This window comes from the organism of the source record quoted next, unplaced genomic scaffold, assembly GCF_019419815.1.
Source record: "Pyrus x bretschneideri cultivar Hongxiangsu unplaced genomic scaffold, Pyrus_bretschneideri_v1 Contig4, whole genome shotgun sequence".
Classification (NCBI taxonomy): Eukaryota; Viridiplantae; Streptophyta; class Magnoliopsida; order Rosales; family Rosaceae; genus Pyrus; species Pyrus x bretschneideri.
This window is the reverse complement of record NW_025999723.1, coordinates 7,351,168-7,371,897: the sequence shown is the minus strand read 5'-3', so window position 1 is coordinate 7,371,897 and position 20,730 is coordinate 7,351,168. Positions and strand designations below refer to the sequence as shown.

At 33.9% G+C, this 20,730-nt stretch overlaps 1 protein-coding gene and 1 long non-coding RNA gene across 2 annotated transcripts; both read left to right on the top strand.

The window, feature by feature from the left end:
* The first annotated feature begins 4,937 nt into the window (after positions 1–4,937).
* On the top strand, positions 4,938–7,052 carry LOC125468963. Its single transcript, XR_007251305.1, has 3 exons — positions 4,938–5,246; positions 5,328–6,741; positions 6,836–7,052. It is a non-coding gene; the product is annotated as an uncharacterized LOC125468963 (long non-coding RNA).
* A 3,624-nt stretch (positions 7,053–10,676) lies between these two features.
* On the top strand, positions 10,677–17,543 carry LOC103948446 (cyclic nucleotide-gated ion channel 1-like). Its single transcript, XM_048565723.1, has 7 exons — positions 10,677–10,929; positions 11,148–11,586; positions 14,494–14,715; positions 15,167–15,453; positions 15,826–15,937; positions 16,116–16,394; positions 16,897–17,543. The coding sequence occupies exons 1-7, from the start codon at positions 10,874–10,876 to the stop codon at positions 17,308–17,310; spliced, it is 1,809 nt and encodes a 602-aa protein (XP_048421680.1). The 5' UTR covers positions 10,677–10,873; the 3' UTR covers positions 17,311–17,543.
* Positions 17,544–20,730: the final 3,187 nt, after the last annotated feature.

Below are 20,730 nucleotides of genomic sequence, written 5' to 3'. Positions count from 1 at the left end.
TGACATGTCCCTTTTGAACAAAATATTCTGGGGTATATGAATTAGTCTCAATATTGTTCCCTTAGACCAACTTCAATGGTGAGCTAAAAGTTAAATTACCCCCTAAAATTTCCCCCCAAACCCACTCCAACCCAAGGGGAAAATTGGGGCTAAATGCTAAATGCTAAACCAAGGTCAAATTCCCCCTAAAATTTAGCCTAGAAATCAGAGCGGACTCCACCCAATATTTATCGGAATTTAATTTTTTTTTAGATTAAAATGTTTATAAAATTAATTTACGATAGTCTACATATTTATTTATTTTTTAAATTTAATTTAACTAAAAAAAATAGCTTAAGTTCATTCTTTAATAATCTCGGGCTAAAATTTTAAGCTAGAACAGTTGAAGCAGAAAAGTTGTTTCTAGACTAAAAACTAAATTTTTCGGGCTAAAATATTTGACTTTTAGCCCAACCATTAGAGATGATCTTAGATATATATATATATTTTTTTTGGATCAAGAATAACAATTGTATTGATAAGGAAAATACAAAAAGAGACAAAAGGGTGAGGGCACAGACGTCCAAACTCGTATAAAATATAGAAAATAAAGGTGATTTGACCCCAAAAAAACAAAAAAACAAAGGTGATTTGACCCACATGAAAAAGAAAACAAATGTGACAGACAAGGACATGGACATAACCAAACAAATAAATAATGGGAGTGTGGCCCCGATAAACTTCACGCAGTTGAAAGCTTAACGGAAAAATTCAATTTTTTGATGGATCAGGATCCTCTCCTAATTTAAGGATGAGAATCTTCATGATTAAGGGATATGAATCGTTCGATGAAAATTCAACGATTACAAATAGAAAGTCTTTTTAAAGTTATAATAATTATAACCGTTAGATTTTCATCCAACAGTCCACATCACTTAATTATGAGGATCCTCATCCTTAGATTAGGAGAGGATCCTGATCCTTTTTTTATGGAATGGACTGACAGAATGAGACTTCCGTCAGGGGCATTGGCTAGGAAAAAGAAAAATTAGTGTTGCACGTGGACTTCTTTATTATTGATGAGGCTTTAGTTTTATTTTTACTAACCTCTTGTCTCACGCATAAGTGGCAATTGATATTTTTTTATTTTTTTATTTAAAAAAAAAGAAATGAATTAAAAATGTGAAACCACCCACTAACGTGGGAGGTTTTGTTTTTGTATTTTTTTTTCTACAATTTTAAATATTAAATTCATTCAAAATAAAAATATGATTAAATACTTTAGCTTCTTTTGGTTCATTTGTAATTTATGAAATTCTTAAAAGGCAATTTATGGTATTTTGAATGTTTCACCATTTTAGGATGCTCACTTTATATATATATATATATATATATATATATTATATTTTGTCATTTTTATTAAATTTCAAGTCTTTTATAATAAATAAGGATAAATCTCAATTTACTACCCTTAAATTTCGTAGTTTTCAACCTTTAGTACATGAAATTTTTTTCGTCCCAGAGTCATATCTAAAATGTTAATTTTGGGATAGTGTCATACATTCGTTAATCTAGTTGTTAAGTCTTCCGTTAACTGATGACATGACATCCATGTGGATAATGATTGGGCATCACATGTCAATAAAGGTCCCACGTGGATATTAAAAAAATTTTTTAAAAAAATTAAACATTAACAAAAATTTAAAAAAAAAAGTCTTCTTCATCAAACCCCCGACCCCCTCCCTTCTCACTCCCTTCTCTTCTATGCACCCACCCAACCTCTGCACATCCATCCTTCCCCCTCCCTCGTCGACTCCACCTACTCAACCCTCATCCTCTTCGACGACCCTGTGAGCTCGAATGAGCGGTGATCGGCTGTGCGCGGTGATACTCTCAGATCTCGAAGCTATGGAGGCGACGATACTCCCAAATCTCGAGGCGGAGATCTTGATTCCGCTGTGTACGGTGATCGGCATCGCCTTCTCCTTGGTCCAGTGGATGTACGTTTCGCATGTTAAGCTTTCCCCATGAGGCCCGAGTCGTCCTCAAAACTCAATAGGAGGCACGAGTCGCCCCTGCCAAGCGGGAAGTACTTCTCTGCGTCTTGCTTAGGAACTGGAGTTGGTCTAATTCGTTAGGGTCAACGGCGTCATGGTAGTTGAGGTTGAAATTGAGGGTGGCGGTGGGGGTATGGAAATGGATGGGGGGCATGGGGAAGACAAAGGGGTTCTGCACTTTTTTTTTTTTTTTTTCACTTTTATTTAATTAATTATTTTATTATTTTAATATTTTTGAATTTTTAATTTCCACGTGGATCTCTTAATAATACATGATCCTTAGTCATTGTCCACATGAGTGTCACATCATCAGTTAACGGGAGACTTAACATCCAGACTAACGGATGAGACTGTCCCAAAATTAACATTTTAGGTATGATTTTGGGACGAAAAAACTTCATGCACTAAATGTTGAAAACCACGAAACTTGAGGATAGTAAACTGAGATTTACCAATTAACTAAAGTTTTAGGGTGATTTTTGGTTAAAATAAATTTATCTCACGCTCTTTTCATCAAAGCTCTCTATTAAAAATTCTCTCAAATATATTACATCTTGCCCTTTTTCACTACAAGAAAACATGGATTTTTGAAGAATGGGTTTTGCCACCTATAAACTTCGTAACATATACTTATACATGGTGAATTTTTTGCGTAATAAGGGGTGTCACCCGTACATCGTCAACTATAGTTTCAATGGCATGGACTCTATGTAAAATCCCAATATTGCAAATATCTATTCGATCTCTTTGATTTTCGAGACTGCTTAATAATACGTACCATGGAAGAAAAACTGTTGCTATCTGATCCAGATCACTTGAAAATTTTGAAAACTAAAAACTCAGAAAACGAGAAAACATAGTATAAATTTCTCACTTCAAATTATTACTTTCAGATTTACTATTATATAATTTTATGTAAGTAACCAAATATTAAAATTTAGGGAGTTTTAACGAAACACTCCCAGTACTATTCACTTTTAACAAAAATGACATTTTTGCTCTAAAAAGTTACTCTTGGTACTATTCACTTACAACACATTTTTGTCTTTTTAATTAAAACTCAAAGTTTTCAAACCATTTTTATTAATTTTCCTTAAAATTTAATTTCGTAACAATGAACGAACTCGATTAATTGATGCTTTAGAATTTCATAAAAAGAATTCGGAGAAAATTTTATTCTTAAAAACGACAAAAAATTTATAAAAATCCTATTTTAAAAGAGTTTCTTGGCATTTCATTTTCTCAAAAGTTGCAGCAGCAGGATAAACATAAGAAACAAAATAGGTAAAGGTAATGTTGTCCTTTTACAAGTGCATGGCAGACCAAAAAGGCCAAAAATTATAAAAAAAGAAAAAAGAAAAAGAAGAATCAATCAACCAAGGAAGAAGAAACAAAAGGAAAGGGTGGGTCCCACTAGCCAGCAGAGAAGAAGTGGGGATGCTGCCCTCTTTTTATGGAAACAAATGACAACTTGCTCTTTCATGATGAAAACCAAACAAAAATGAATTTGTTAGTCATGTTCAAAAATAAAAAAATAAAAAAAATTAGTTAGTGGGCACTGTCGTCCATGTCAATGTGGTACACTAAAGAAAAAATAAGGGAAAAAGATAAGAAAACTTTTATTTCAATTATTAACATATGGGGCCTACTAATATATATCATGTGCCATAGTGATAAGTTTGGAAAAAGTTGCATGTGATATATGTTCACACTAAACAAATATATATTCTGAAAAGCTTTAAAAGTTAAAGGAGCTAATCGAATTCGAGGTAATTCGGTACAACAAAATTCTTAAAACTCTTAATCTATCTTGAAATTCAATGCTACCTAACATTTTTAATCTGAATAAAAAAATTTTATTTTTAATAACCACTGGCTACTACTGAAATTTTATAAAATAAAAACAAACTTGCTAGAATGATGCATAATTTTTATACAGGGTACGTTGCGGTGCGATCCTATAAATTATCACCCCCGTTGAAATTGACATTCTAAACCATTTTTTGATAAATTAACTTCCTGAACTATTTAAAATTAGTCACTTAACACCTTGATGTTAGATTGCCGAATCAATTATGTCAAATTGAAGGGTAAATTAGTCATTTCATTATCAATTGTTACTTATAAGCTATAATCACCGATAAAATTTTAACACATGGACACAACTATAATGAGAAAACATAAAAAAACGAAACACTTACATAATGGACCATCTTACATTGTCATTACACATTATTCTATTTTCAAATGTAATAAATTCACTGGTGATTATAATTAACAAGTAAGAATTGATGAAGGAAAGACTAATTTCCTTTGAATATGACAAAATAGTGGATGAAATCTACTAACCAGGAGTCAATTGGCTGATTTCAAATTGTTTAGGGGGTTAATTTACCAAAAAACAGTTCAAGGGGTCAATTTCAACTTGAGTAATAGTTCAAGGGGTCAATGACAGTTTACTCTTTTATACATAAGTGAGAGATCTTAAGTTGAATTTTTGTAAATAACAAATTAAATATTAAATTGTTAATAGCCTATTATAAGGATTAACCAATCAATTATATAAATATAAACTAGTGCAAACAAAGATGTTGTGTGAATATGGGATTTGGATCCATCCAAATTTAAATTATGGGGATCCTATAGATCATAACATCTAAACTGTTCATCGTACATCGTACTGTCATAAATCATTTTGATTTTTTTTATTTAAAATTAAACATAAATAGTATCTAAAGAAAATGATTGTACGATATATAATAAACAATTAGGATGTGAGGAACCTTATAATTCCTACAAAGAAATTCCGGAGAAAATCCTCATATGTGAATATGTGTTTTACAATAAACTTGAATTACATCAGTTGTCAGATTAATTTGGTTTCGAAGGGGGCGTGCCGCATGCATCTTCTTTTACAGATTTCCAGAGAGCTCACATTCACTTTGCAACCGACAACTAACATGTGTGCATCTTTACACTGTTTCAATGAGTGACTTTAAAATTTTATGAAATATTGTTAACAAATGCATTACAAGGATGTTATCAATAAATACTCAATCATTATAAAACTAACACTATTTTCGGAAACTAGCTCTGCCCTTACCATCTAAGCAGCTTCACTCGAAGCTTGTTTGCTACATAAATGAGGAACTAATGGACACAGAGAACCCATCGTAAGTCTTGCCCAACGGCTATGTCTACAGCTCTAAGGTTCGCTTGCATTTTGCAAGTTCTTAATGTTCTTGGCTATTTAGTCTTGAAATATTCTTCTTTAACATGTTTTGGCGGCAGGCTCTTGAAGAAACGGCAAGGAAGAATGATGGTGAGATTACTTGCCCAAGGACAGGCTTGATCTGCAGTTACACTGATCTGGTGAAGGCATATATATCGTTAATCTACATACCATGGCCTGTTCAGTCGTTCTGGTTTGTTATCTATTTATACGGGAATTTGTAGCTGTTATAACGTCCTGTGCTATCCGTACATAAATCCTCCCCTGCCATATTGAGTTCGGTTAATAAGAACTATGCCCTGGGATCGATGCTCTACTCTTACTCTTGTATTCCTCTTGGGCACTCGAAAGTTGAAACATGTATATAAGCGTAGATTACGTTTCACCCTTTATTTTCATGTTAAATTTCTTAATGGTGAATTGAATTATTTGGCATTCATTGAACTGAAAAGCAGGTCATTTCAAGATGAGTAATTTTACAGTTATCATAATTGCAACACTTCTAATAGAGATAAGATTAGCTAGTACAAGTGTGTCTCATTTTTATTAAAGAAGTGTTACATATATGATATACAAAATATGATAAGTGCAGGATTCTTGTTTCAAGATATACGATGGTAAGTCACATATTTATGAGATCACGTTAAGATGTTTAAACGATAAGTTGTTTTTACTTTTAAGTTTTAACTGCAAACTATACACAAGTGATAAATTATCGTGATGGTTAGTCTTCCTTTTTATATCACAGCATATCTACCTGAATAATTCCAAGTTTCTTAATATATTGGTCTTGTCTGAGACAAACAGTGAATATTGAATGTTACTTTCAAGCGAAGACTTGGAAAGACGTTGTCTACAGGTCCAAATTAAATAGCAATTTGCATATTACACATTGGTAGTTTTATTATTACTTTCTTTCCTGTCATTTTGGAGGTTAGTCAACTAGCAACAATCAACCGGCAAATAAGGATTGAAATCTTTATTTGCTTTTGATGCATCATGTATGATCTCATCCGATTATTGGAAGACTTGTTAATTAAGTTGATCTATTGGCAGTAAAACTAAAGGCTCATTTGGTAAATACATTTAAATGATCGAAATCGTTTTAATAGAAAATGTTTTTGAGTTTTAAAAGCGCTTGAAGTGTTTTCTGCTAAAGCACCTGTGACATCCCGTCCCAAAATTATCTAAAACGTACATGTGAAATGACCCTTTTACCCCTAGTTTGTTTTCGTTACATTATTGGTTATTTTTTTGGTGTTGATGGCATGTGTTGGGCCACACACACACCTTCCCACCACTCCACATTTTCTATCCCTTTCCCTGTCACTCTCTCCCGTGCTCCCATCTCCCTTCCCGTTCACCATAACGTACGGACACACACACAACTCACTCAAATCATCACAGATCGAGGGAACTAAACCCATATTCGAGCTCGTGAGGTTGAGAGGAGCACGATCGTACCATTTTCAAGTAAGAACTCTAATGTTTTCACGTCGTTTCGAAGTGGTCCGTTTGGGGTACTATTCATGCAAACTTATTTCACCACGTTTTTGGGATTTTGAAGCCCGTAATGACCTGGTGAGGTTCCCAGGAGTCCCGGAGTAACTCGTTGGAGGAATTTGGACGTCGGAATCGTCCTGTTCGAACTTGGCCGGTTTTGGAGGTTGGGGTCAGGTAAGATCTCGTGATTTTTAGCCTTTAAAACTTGTGTGATCGTGTTCTACTAGTCCTAAGCTTCAATTTGGTGTTAGAATCGTGAAAAATGGTTGAGAATCGAGTGAGAAAACACGAATTGCAGGTTTTTCCAGTTTCCGGCGCCGGCGACGTCGCCGGAGAAGGTGACGGAATATTCCGTCAAATCTGACGGAATATTCCTGACGCCGTTGACGGAATCCGTTAGAACTGGCGGAATATTCCTAACGGCGTCAGTTGACGTCGTCAGCGTGGCAGGCACGTGCCTGCGCGTGGCCGGCGCGTGGGGGCGCGTGCGGCGGTGGAAAATTTTTCTAAAAATATGGGTGTGATCCTGAGGTTGTGTAGAGCACATTGGTATATTCATTTGTCCAATTTGAGCAATGTATGAGAAGTTATTACGAGAAGTTGGTTATGTGCTTTAAAATTAACGTTTTTATAGTTATTTCGCATATAGGTGATACGTATCCCGAGGACGAGCGTGGTCATTCGAGGCAGGGGGGCTACGACCCTTCCACATACCAGTGAGTGGGCTTTTGGTTTTCCGTATATACCTATATACATTTATTTACCCAGAAATTGCTTGAAAAGGGTTAATTGTTTTATGCCATGCACCATATTATTATCGTTTATGCATCATTGCATACATTAGTAGTGGTATACATATACATATGCATATTGGGTGCTGTGGACGCACAGGTAAGTGCCAGGTAAGTGTTATTCATGTTTACATTTAGTAGTGATTCGAGATACTTAGAGAGCTCATAACCTGCACCCTCGGTGTTAGTGCTCCCGCCCAGAGTAGGGCACAGTCCTTCACGTGATGTTCACCTCCCGCACCACACACTCAGCTTGGATCCAAGTTAGGTGCACAGTCCTGTTGTACAGACCACTTTAGGTGGTTCCGACTCGTAGGTGACCAGCGATTATTCGCACAGCCTTCACATGATCGTAGCACTAGAGCGTATACATGTATTACACCCAGGCCTGTCATACAGACCACTTTAGGTGGTTCCGACTCGTGGGCAGGTTCAGTTATTGAGTTTGAGATTTGAGCTCTAGAAGCAGCCGTACATGTCACGTTAGGTGACTCCGGCTGCCAGATTACATGATATTGATATGATTATACCTGAGCACTTGCATATTATTGAGCATGATTGGCATATATACTATACGTATATTTATTTTCTGGGAAGTAAACAGGTTTTACGGCGAGGGGTTAGAATGTATTTTATTAAATGGTTTTCGAAAAGCTTTGTTTTTGCCCACTCACGCTTTTGTTTTGCGCCCCTCCAGGTTCTAGTTGAGTAGCAGTTTCGGTGGTTTCCCAGAGGGCTTTTCCGGCATTTCTGACAGACACCCATTAGCGTAGGGTCACCTTCGGGTGTACTATTGTCGCATCTTTTCTTTTGGACTGCTGTAGGCTTGCTCTGAACTTGTGTTTCACTTACGCTAGCACTTGTTTTAGTACTTTGTATGCTAGTTTTTAATTATTCGTACTTTTTATTTCTATTTTATTTAGCTTCCGCACGTGCACATGGCTACGTCACCTTCGCGTGGCGGCCAGCACGCCCTGATCTCGGTCGGGGTGTGTCAACACCTGTTATGAGCATTTTGCTAGAAACATTTCAAGTGCTTTTTCAGAATTAATTTACATTTTTACTAAATTTAGTTCCAAAAATATTTTATCTAAAAACGCTTTTAATCGTTTAAAAACATTTGCCCTAAAATTTGTTTTGGTTTGAGAGATTATTAAAAAATGATTTAGGGAAAAGACATAGAATTCTGGATCCATCCTTAAATTCAATACTACCTTATCCTCAAATTCAATGCTACTGAACGCTTTAAATCAAAGAAATAACCGCTAGCCACTAAAATTTATAAAAAGAAAAAACTTGCTAGAAGTGGTTTTAGACCTACTCCAACTTTTAGAGTTAAATTTACCCTAACTTATTCTAATTCATGTGCCAAAAATGAATTTTGAGTTAAAACTCATTTTTAGGACAAATTTTGGCTAGAAATTGAGATTGGGTTAGTGGGTTGGTCCACTAAGGCCATCTCCAACCGAAGGTTGGCCATATGGCTCGTTTTAGCTCTCTGGCATTCTAAGATATTAATATTTTAATGAACAGTACATGATCATATTTGCCTGTGTCTCCAACCGAGGGCCAAAGGGTCAGATGGCTCGTTTTAGCCCTGTCACAAAAAAATGTCTCCAACTGAGGGCCAAACATAATTTATTTAAAAACTACAACTTAAATGTTGTTTAAGTTTCATGTTGTTAAATGTTTTTTTATGTAGTATAATTTTTATGTTGGTTAATGTTATTTAATGTTGTTTCATATTGTTTAATGTTGTTTTATGTTACTTAATTTAATTTAATGTTGTATAATGGCTTAGGAAGTTATAGGGAAAAAATAGAATTAAAAAAAATATATGAAACAAATTTTGTGAAATAGAAGTTATAAGAAAAATGGAATTTAAAAAAAAAAATGAAGCAAATTTTGTAAAATAAAAGTTATAGGAAAAAAATAGAATTTAAAAACAAAATGAAAATTAGAAGTTATAGAAAAAATTTTGTAAATAAAAAAAATAATAAAACTGTAAAAAAAAAAAATTCAAAACATTCATGTCGGTTATAACAGATAGGATTTTCATTTTTTCTGGCTATCCCTTTGACCCTTTAAGATTTCGTGAAGCCCTCTCAAATTCCATAAACCCTCTGATCCTCTAAACCCTTCAATTAGAAATAGCCTAATAAGACTGAGTGTGCCCAAAAACTTAACTAGACTCAATGAGTGACGCACTCAAAAAACTTGGCTAGACGCAAGGAGTGACGTGCCCAAGGTCCCACACTTTCTCAAAACATACAGCCCTAGGTCCACCCACATGGGCATGTCAGCAGTAGTTATGAGGTTGTCAGCCGCCCATGTGCAATCCCAATTGCATTATTTTGATCCGACGACATAGATTATTGGACAGTTACCAACAGTCTTGATTTAAAAGTATTTAATTTTAAATTTATAAATACATTAAATTTAATGGGTGAGATCTAATATGATTAAATTTAAAAAAAAAAAAAATCTAACGATCTAAAATTAAACCAACAACGAAGTGCAACGCTTTTTTCGAGAAAATGGTCGGTTTAATGATTTTTCATTATATATTGAAATTTAAATATTTTTAAGTTAAAATGTTCATAAAAATTAAATTAAGATAGTTTACATAATTTTTATTTTTAAACTAGTTGTTTAATGGACATAATTTAGCCTAAATTCATTTCTTAATAACCTCGGGCTAAAAATTTAACCAGAAGGGTTGGATTAGAAAAAAAAATAAATTTTAGGTTAAAACCTAAATTTTCTGAGTTAAAAATTTAAGGTTTTAACCCAAAAATTAAAGATTTGCAAATAGAAAATTTAATACCAAATCATTACTAACTTATTATATTGTTTAACCAACCTATTTCTGTATTATAACTGTATTAAGAATCAGTTATATAAAATTTGGACTACTGCACAGATAGATGTTGTGTGAATATGCGTTGTACAATAAACTTGGATTACATCAGTTGTGACTATGATTAAGGTGTTGACTTTCTTCTCATACATTGGGTAATCAATTCTCAACAACACCAAGTCCATGTATATAATTTTTTTTTTTTTTTTTTTTTTTTGCTATCTAGTCATATAATTTATAATTAAAACTAACTTGCGATAATGAAATAGAAAATAAATAAAATTTGAAGTCAATGAATTATATAAACCGTGCAGAACTTCTCTACTTAAACGTCAATTGGGTTCTACAAATTTGAGATCTCAATTTTTGGTTTCAAAGGGAACTTGCAAATTTCCAGAGTTGTAGCTGCAAGATTCAGTTTCTGCCCAAAAAACGGAAAAAGATTTGAGCTATGGCTAACTCCGAAATAGCTTTAGACGTGGAGAAACCGAAAGAGAAAGTTACAAGGTTAGATGTTTTTTAAATCTCTGGAGTCTGACATGTGAATTGTATTCAGAAATCACAAGGGCTGAATAAACTTTGTATCTAAACATGTAATTATTCCCACAATGAAAAATCTAAATATCCAATAGGCCAATTTCACATGTTTAAGGATATTTAATTACATAAATGCTGCTATCTGATAGATACATTAATATATATACATTTCCTTGTGTTTTGTCCAGTAATAATCCTGATTCAAGTTCCAAGGACATGAAGGAAGAATCTGAAGACAACCATGAATGGAACATATTCTCAGGGAAGGCGGACGAGATTCCTAAAAAGGAGTCTTTCCTTAAAAAGTACTGGGAAAAGATATTTGTAGCATCATGTTTGTGTGGTGTTTTAGTGGATCCATTATTCCTCTACGTTCCAATAATCAAAGATGATGTAAAGTGCCTGTTTTTGGATCAGAAGTTGAAGATAGCCGCCGTTATTTTAAGATCAGTCACCGATCTTTTCTATATATTGGACGTTATATTTCGGATTTATGGATTTGAGAACTATTCGGGTTTTATCGAGCAACCAAGCAGGTTTCTACGTTCATTACTTACCCGGAGATCTTGTGTGCCAACGATATGGGACATCTTAATCGACATTTTAGCCATTCTCCCCCTTCCACAGGTAACTATGAGAATCCCCCTCCCCTCATGTTGGAGTTAATTGATTTCCTAATCTCTCTATTTGTTTACTTGCGGCGGGGTTTCCATGTTACCATCTTTTTTTCATTATTAAAGCATGAGAAATTATTTTCTCCATGTTAGGATATATAGCCAGTCATGCTTCTCTCAAAAACACTTTTATTTTAGATATAATTAGATGTAAGTCCATTTACTGACTAAAAAGTCATTATATTTTTAAACTTATGCTTTGTAATAAGACCCATAAATCATAACCGTTAAGGAACTAGGACAAACAAAAAATTAGAGTTCACTACCAAACCAAATGTACAAATCAGGTTAATTTACACAATAACTCTAGAAATTCAATATGCAAAACAAAAAAGGGTTTTTATCACAAATGGTCCCTGAAATTGACACTCACCATCAAGATAGTCCTTAAAATTGAAAATCAATCAATGTAGTATCTGAAAATAGGTGTCGTAAATCAACATGATCATTCCATCACAATTATGTTAAAAAAAAAAAAAAAAATCAGTTAAGTGCTGTTGTGGTACATAAATGAGCCCCATAAGTCCTTTTTTGTTTTTTTTCCCTCACAAATGGGATTTGAAATTAACTCATGACATCAAAATGGTCCCTCAAATTGACCCGCGACATCAAAATGGTCTCTGAAATTGAAAATTGATAAATGTAGCCCTTAAGTAGGTGTCTCAAATCAATGTAGTCATTCTGTCACAATTCTGTCAAAAATTCTGTTATGTGCTGATGTGACACATAAGTGAATGACACAAGTCTAATTAAATTAAAAAAAAAAAATTACAAATAGGCTTAATAATTTAATAGTTAATAAAAAAATTGTCAACCAAAAATCCGGTCCTGCAATCACCTCCGATCCTAGTTCACATTTACATACCGCTTTCACTCTCTGTTCTCTGAAGAAAAAAAAAATCTCAATACACTCATCTTTACACACTTCGACACCCTTTACCAAATTGAATTTGGATCGAGATCACATTTGGTGACTGCTTGGCCCATTGACAACGAATTTTGGGACATCATTGTTAACATTTAGGCGATCAACATCTTCACAACCTTAATTTTAGAGAGCTTGTTTGGCGCTTCCTTGGTGGTTTAGTGATGCAAAGAATGACGAGGTCTGCCTTGAGATAATGAGGTTATAACCGAGATGCGTCTATTGTTGGTTGAAAACTATTTCCACACCCCCTCTTAGGCCTTGGTTAAGCCTTGGTTAATCCTTGTACCTTTGAGAATTTATGGAAGGGAGCTATCTTCATAGTAGGTCCTACTATAAGAAAAAGAAAATTCCATTGTGCAAAAAGGTATTTAGACAACTTTTTAAATTAATTATTAAACCTATATCAGCACATAACAAATTTTTTTTTACAGAATTGTGGTGGAAGGATTATATTGATTTGTGACACCTATTTTCATTGACTGCATTGATTGATTTTCAATTTCAAGGACCATATTGATGGTGTGGGTCAATTTCAAGGATCATTTGTAATAAAAACCCTTAAATCTTGTGGGGCCCATTTATGTGCCACATCAGCACTTAATGAAAATTTAAACAGAATTGTGACGGAAGAACCACATTGATTTGCAACACCTATTTTCATGGACTACATTGATTGATTTTTAATTTCAAGGACCATCTTGATAGTGAGAGTCAATTTCATGGACCATTTGTGATAAAACCCAGTCCAATCTTTGAAATTTGGCATTTCTAACAAATCAAATCTTTAGCAAGTGGCCCTCTACCACAGTGGTGGAGAAAAGTGTCGCCCTTGCACCCGGCGTGGGTTCAAACCCGGTCGACTATCTAATATGACAAATCTATTGTTTGACAAAAAAAAAAAAAAAAAAATCAAATCTTCAAGTTAATTCCAAACGGTAACATTCCAAGTTGGAGCCTGAATTAAAGATGATGGGCATTCAAAAGAAGAGAAAGGTGAGAGAAACTGTTTCATAAGAGTGGCACTTGAGAGAAAAACTTATGTAGGGCTTAACTTGTCACTAGACACAACTACGTGGCACTACCATCTACTCAAAATTTGCCACTAGACACAGATCGTCTGTCAAAGACTCTAAGTAAAGAACGATTGAAGGAGAATCATAACTAACATAGATTCACATCATTCTCTTAGGACACATTTTGGTAGGTATAGACGGCGCAATCGACACATAGACCGCACAACCAAAGACGTGGATATGCGAGATGTCAGGCTCGTATCTAGGTATCAACTGAAGTGTAGAATAAGGTTGGATCGTGACTGGCCTTAAGCGGACCAACATTGTTGTGTGAATTATTGCGTAGTCCAAGGAAGCGATCTGGAACTTGGTACGTATCATCAACAATTGAGAGCGGCTAAGTTTTAGGACGGGGACCTCGATGCAAGCTCGTAGTTCATAGGCGAACCTCTTATGTCTGACGGATAAGGGTGTCTCGACATCCACGAACCAAGAACCCACGGATTCGAAATTGGAATTTCAAATCCTGGTGAGATTCAAAGGAATCTCGGCCACAGAGCTGTCGGAGATTACGGCAGGTCATCGGGGATGGCTGGACGTCACAAATAGGGGTTGAATCACGGTGGCTGGGATCGGCTTCAGGCGAGGCCTAAGCTGGTCCATCAACGACGTCATTTTGTGTCGTGCTTCTGGTTCTGGTTTTGGAACCCAATGACAAAAAGAGGGTACGCCAAAGAGAGAGAGCAGAGAGATTGTTGAATGCATTTACACAACCACAATTAAGAATATTCATAACACAACTTGGTATATATATGAAATTAAAACGGCTCAATATGCTTAATATCTTAATTATTGATTTACAAGTTTATTATTGATGATAATTAGATTTGAGTGTTTGTAATCAATGTACGTTATCCAGGTAGTAATTCTCATATTCTTTTCAAATATGAGGGACTTGAGATCTTTGACTACAAGGATGTTTATCATGAACCTTTTTACTCTGTTACAATATGTGCCACGGGTTCTTCGCATCTACCTCTCATGCAGTGAACTGAAAAAGATTCCTAAAGACGGGATTAAGCAGACTCCCATATGGATTAAAGCTATATTGAATTTCTCAATGTACATCATTGCCAGTCATGTAAGTCTCACTATATACTAAACTCCTAAAAGTTTTATTAACTGAACTCCTAAAAGTTTTATTAAAGTTTGCTTAAATAAATTAACATTTAGGTTCTTATTCATTCATTAATGGGATCTGCTTAAATGGGAAGATGAATCCCAGTTGGAAAACAGTTGTGAATTTGTCTGTTGTTTATTTTATATTGTTTGACCACTTTTCTAATACATGTGGATGTCACATACATAAGTGGAATCTACATACTTCTATCAAATAAGTGGTTAGCTAGTGTCACACAAATAATTTTTTTCATCCGATCTAGTAAACTTTATTAATACTACTTTTTTTAAGACCTGTAGACGTTATTTAATTTGTTACTTTAAGTGAAGTTGCATTTAATTTTTTTTGAATATATATATTTTTAAATCTTTTCTACAGTCTGATCTAATTAATTAACTTGTTGATTATTTAGGTATTCGGAGCCGTATGGTACTTTTTTGCTATTCAACGAATGATGGATTGTTGGCATTCTGCATGTCAAAAAGAAGGTGGATGTGAGAGAAGTAGTTTTGATTGTCATGACCATCACACATTTAGAAAGATCAAAATTCTAAATGATTTATGCCCTATAAATCCGTCAGACGCAAAAATGTTCGATCTTGGCATCTTTAGTAGTGTTCTTGAATCCGGCATAACAGGATCAACCAATTATTTTCAAAAGTTCTCAAACTGTTTCTGGTGGGGCTTACGAAATTTGAGGTTGGAACATTTTCTCTTGTTTGTTTAGGCATATATATAAAGCAGAACTGTGGCACCACAAAAAAAAAAAAAAACAAAAAACAAAAAAAAACAAAAAATAAAATACACAAGTTTTGACGAAAGTCTTAGATGTGGGGATGTGGTCTTAAGTATTAATTCTTTAGTGCTCATATGTTTTGCTTAATGAGCTCTTTTTGTAATGCAACTCATATGTTTCGTAATTCCAAGAGGATCTCCCTGAATTGCTTTTAATTACTATATATTACCATGTTTCTTTGTCTTCGGGAATTCCCATGCTAGAAAAATGGTTCTAGACTTTCTTACTTAGAATAAATTAAAAATTAGATTTATAACTTCATTTCATTTTTGCAGTTCCCTCGGTTCAAACCTTGAACCCAGTATAAATGGATGGGAAAACCTTTTTACGACTTCTATTTCTATAATTGGTTTGCTCCTGTTTTTATATCTCATTGGAAATTTGCAGGTTTGTGCCGAATCCTTAATGTTATAATTTTGTCTTTTTTCCTAATTACATGGATCGTTGGCTAGTTTTAAATTTTAATTAGGAAAGATAAATAACTAACTGTTAATTAATCACGTAAAACGCGAGCTGTGAAGTAATGAACTGACCACCTATGTGTTGGTTTGGCTGCTGTGGATAGATGTATATGCAATTTGAGAATGCAAAAAGAGAGGAGCGTAACCACAAGTTGCGAGTGACAGGAAAGATGGAACAGATTGGTCGAGAAATACAGTTGTGGTTATTTAAAAATGGCATTCCGACAAAGTCGCATAAGGAGATGAAGTCGCAGGTCAGTGAAAAGGTACAACAAGCAATAGAAGGGAACATGGATGTTAATTTGGATGATGTTATCCCCATTCTTCGCTCGGCGTTCCAAAGCCGTATAAAAAAATGTACGCCTTTGACTAAGCTCAAGCAAGTAAGTTTCCTCGATCCAAGCCTTGGCCTTAGTATAAGCTGTAGCATTGCCATACGTGACATGATTTATTCAAAGCATCTTTGATGGGAAATAAACTAGATCTCAAAATTATCTCTCTCATTGAAATATGACTAATATTATATTTTTCGAGAATGTAAATGTGATTTTTACATCTCAAATTTGCATATCTCCATTAAAGATGCTTTTGCAAAGTTTAGGGGCTGTTTTATAATCACATTTTATTTTTTTAGTTTTCATTGTTGTTTGGTACTCAATTTCCAAAAAAGTGAAAACTAAAAACCAAAACCAAGCCAAAATTTGAAAATTGCAAAAAATTAGTTAAGTTTGATCCACACCTATATAGGCTATATAATAATATTGATACAATCTTAATTATATAGCTAGCTCCATCTTATTTACATTTCTTACTATTAATAAGTAAAATCCCACTTCTTATTTACACCCACTGCACATTGAAATCTATCTTATGTACTAATCACAGGCGTTTAGAAGGCTGGATGAAAACGTGTTGAAAGAAATCTGTCAGCATCTTGAACAGAAAAAATTTCTGAAGAATCATATCATTATTGAAGGGGGTAAACCACTCGAAAAGATGGTCTTCATTGTGGATGGACTTGTAGACATTAGAAATTCAGATGGTTCTTGTAGTAATTCACAACGAGGTGCAGGAGAATTATGTGGACAAGATCTTCTTCTATATGGATCTCGGTCAAATGGGGAGTATGCTAAGGCGTTTAGTGATGTTGAAGCCCTTGTTATCATGGCTAAACACACGGAGGGTGTCCGCTCTAGATTTGGAGTGCAAATTGATGCTTATAAACGTTATTTTCATGATCACAAATCAGATATGAGCACAGGTCAAAAAGTAAAGCGGAAGCGAACTCATGACATTTAGTTAGTCCTCTAATATAGATTAGCCAATCATGTTAGTGCTATGTGTATGTAATCTGTTAGTTTGTTGTATTCGGTTTGAGTCATGTTAGTGCTATACTAGGCAATGCTGCCCGTGCGTTGCTGCAAGATTAAAAATTGTGTTGATCACTATGCCTGAAAAACGCAGAGATAGTTGAAGAAAACAATAAGATAAATTTAGATATACAAAACACTGTAATCATTCACTGCGGTTCATTATCTTCACCCAATTTTCAACTGGGACCATCATTTGTACACAAAAGATTTGAAAATACTAGACTAAGTACATGCATAAAATATTGGTCAACCTAGATTATACAATTTTTGCCAGCATTTAGACAGAGAGCATTAGAAAATGCTGGCCTATGTACATGCAAAAAATATTATTCAACCTAGATAACAGATCAGGACCAGCATTTAGATACAAAATATGAGAATTGCTAGGCTAGTACATGCAAAAAATATTGTCTAACCTAGATTAGAGAGAGTTATTTACATACCAAAAAAATAAGAGAAACATTGTTCGATACATGTAGATTAGAGGTGCGAAAATAACATCTGTTCAAAAGGAAGATTCAACGTTCTTTGTGCAGCAGAATGGACAGGAGAAAGTTGATAATGATCTAAAATAAACAATATAAGCAAGAGTTGTTTAAGTAAGAACATATTTACTCACTTAATATAAAAAATTCATAAACTATTCGATAATATTTAATCCAGCAATCCCTAAAGATGAGAAATGAATGTTGAAATCCAGCAATCTCCAAAGATGAGAAATGAACGAAGAAATCCTACCTCATACATATTAAAACAATTAACAAATTCTCAGTAAATGATCACAAAAGAGGTATTAAAAAGAAAATTTCTTAATTTAAAAATTGAGAAAGATATAAAGAAAAAAGTTCTCAGTTCTAAATCATCACCATAACAAAAATAATGATATCGTTTTAACATTAACTTGGATTGATTTCGGTCACCAGCATTAATAAAATTAGTGACTTCAACCTGTGCAAGCAAACAATCAAATTAGATGCAAGCCAACCAACTTCAAATTTAACCAAATAAAAAAAATAATTACAATTAAACTAACCTCTTCTTCCCATATGAACTAGTAGTAGTTCCCTGTTTTGCCTTTGTGAACAGTACATTCTTCACTCTACACAAAAAATGCTATCAAAATGCTCAGCAACATTATGAAAACTATACACACACGGTATTGTATATGTATTTGGATATAAGGTATAAAAATTTACTAAAATAATCAAGCTTAAATTTAACAAAAGAAGTAATTGCGAATTGGAATAAAAAACAATATAATAGTTGTTAATAAAAATTCTGACTAAATTTTACAAGTAGCATCATAAATTGTTAAAAAATTAACACCATTGAAAAAACTCATCACTCAAATCTGTTATTCTATTAAAAACACCACTGAAAACCCCAAGGAAAGGGGTGCATATTCCTAACCTGCCAAACAATTGTTATAGTCATACCGAAGCAAGGAAAGGGGTACATATTCCTAACCTACCAAAAGGGTTAATAAATTTACCTTTTTTTGTAACAGCTTATATTCTTTTATCTATATCTTGAGCTGGACCCGCTGATCCACAACAAAAAAAGGTGTAAATACACCAATGAAACAACTTTTAACAGCAAGACTAAGAATAAAATTATTGTATTTTAACATCTCACATGCAATATGAAAATCATACACAATTTTTGTATGATTAACTACAACCAATTACTATTTCTTAATTGTGAATCCACTAACTCCAAAAGTTAAATAAAAACTCAACACAATTAAACCCACATTCCAATTCAACCAAAATTCAACAAATTCACCCCAAATTAGATCAACAGAAAGAGAAACATGGGAAACCCAAAATTAAATGCAATAGGAGGGAGGAAGAGAGAGAGAGAGAGAGAGAGAGAGAGAGAGAGGGGTTACAATGAGCTTCTGTTCTGAATTTTTGAATGACTTCCCAATCTAATTAGATGTTAAAACTATAGTAGTAATTAGTGCGGGAAAAACTTTTCTCATGAGTGGATTATAAATTTCTTATGAGTCATAATTATTAGTTAACCCCAAACTAAGTGAGATAGCGTACAGATAGAAAGACACATCATTGACATTAACTTATTTTTATTTATTGATGAATATAAACTGAATTTTCCAGTGAAAAAATTTGATTGAGAAAAAGAACAAAGTAAAATAATTAAGTAACAATACCTAAAGCCCGATCAACATTCAAGTAAAAAGTGAGAGAGAAAGAACCAACCTTAAAAGTCCTCATGAAATTCTGTAACTTCCTACAGTACCTTCGTAATCGTATCACCCATAAAACTACTGAAATAAAACGAACAATTGTGAAGTCAAAATATATATACAATATTACAATCTGATATTCTTGCACTAGAGTGTAGAAGATATAAGCCTACTGTGAAACGAAAAAATTGTAATCTACAAACATAAAGGTGCAATTGTATGCCATTAAAAAGTGCAATCAAGGCATATATTCTCATTCAGCTCGATTTTATGTATCAACATGTGGATTGGGTCAAAATCAAAATCCAAAACCCATTAATAAAATCCAATATTTTACTTCAACACAATCATAGATTAAGATTAAAACATTATTACCTACTAAGAAATCCCAATAATCAGATCCTTCTTTTCACTTGGAAGAGTCGATTGGAGCCAATTGGGGTCAAGTTCTCCTTGTTAAAATTCCAAGTTGAAAGCATTTATAAAAGACATACAAAATATTACAATCCAAAGAGAAAAAAATGGTAAGAATAAAAAAAGAGGAGCGTGCGTACAGAGGAGAGAAGCAATGAGCATGGACAATCTTTGCCATATTTCAATGAAATGGAAAATGATATCATAGACGGTAACTCCATGAGTATTTTAATCCTAAGATTTTAATTGATTTCAAGTAGTATACGTCCAAGAGTTTACTGGATTTTGAGTTATATATTGAGCTCTATTGATTCCTCTTGCCATCCAAGGATGTGAGTTCATTGGGGAAACCACATGGATCATTCCCACAGATTAATGTCCCACTTTTGACTTTACCTCACTTCATTCTTCTTCTTTGTCTGGTCTGATAATTGAGACAAAAACAGAGAGCTCTCATTCTCTCATCCATATTGGAAATAAGAGAAAATTTGAAATTCTCTCCATACTTCACTGAATTTGGTCTCGTTTTTCGTCTGCAAATTCATGGGGAAGAGTTTCACTGAATTTGGTCTCGTTTTTCGTCTGCAAATTCATGGGGAAGAGTACCATGCACGAAGATAAATTAATCTTGGTTTTGGTCCAGTTTTAAATTATGCTCAATTTCAAAATAAGACGGCCCAATTTCGAAAAAGAAAGATGTTTTAGCCTTTAGAAATCTGAAAG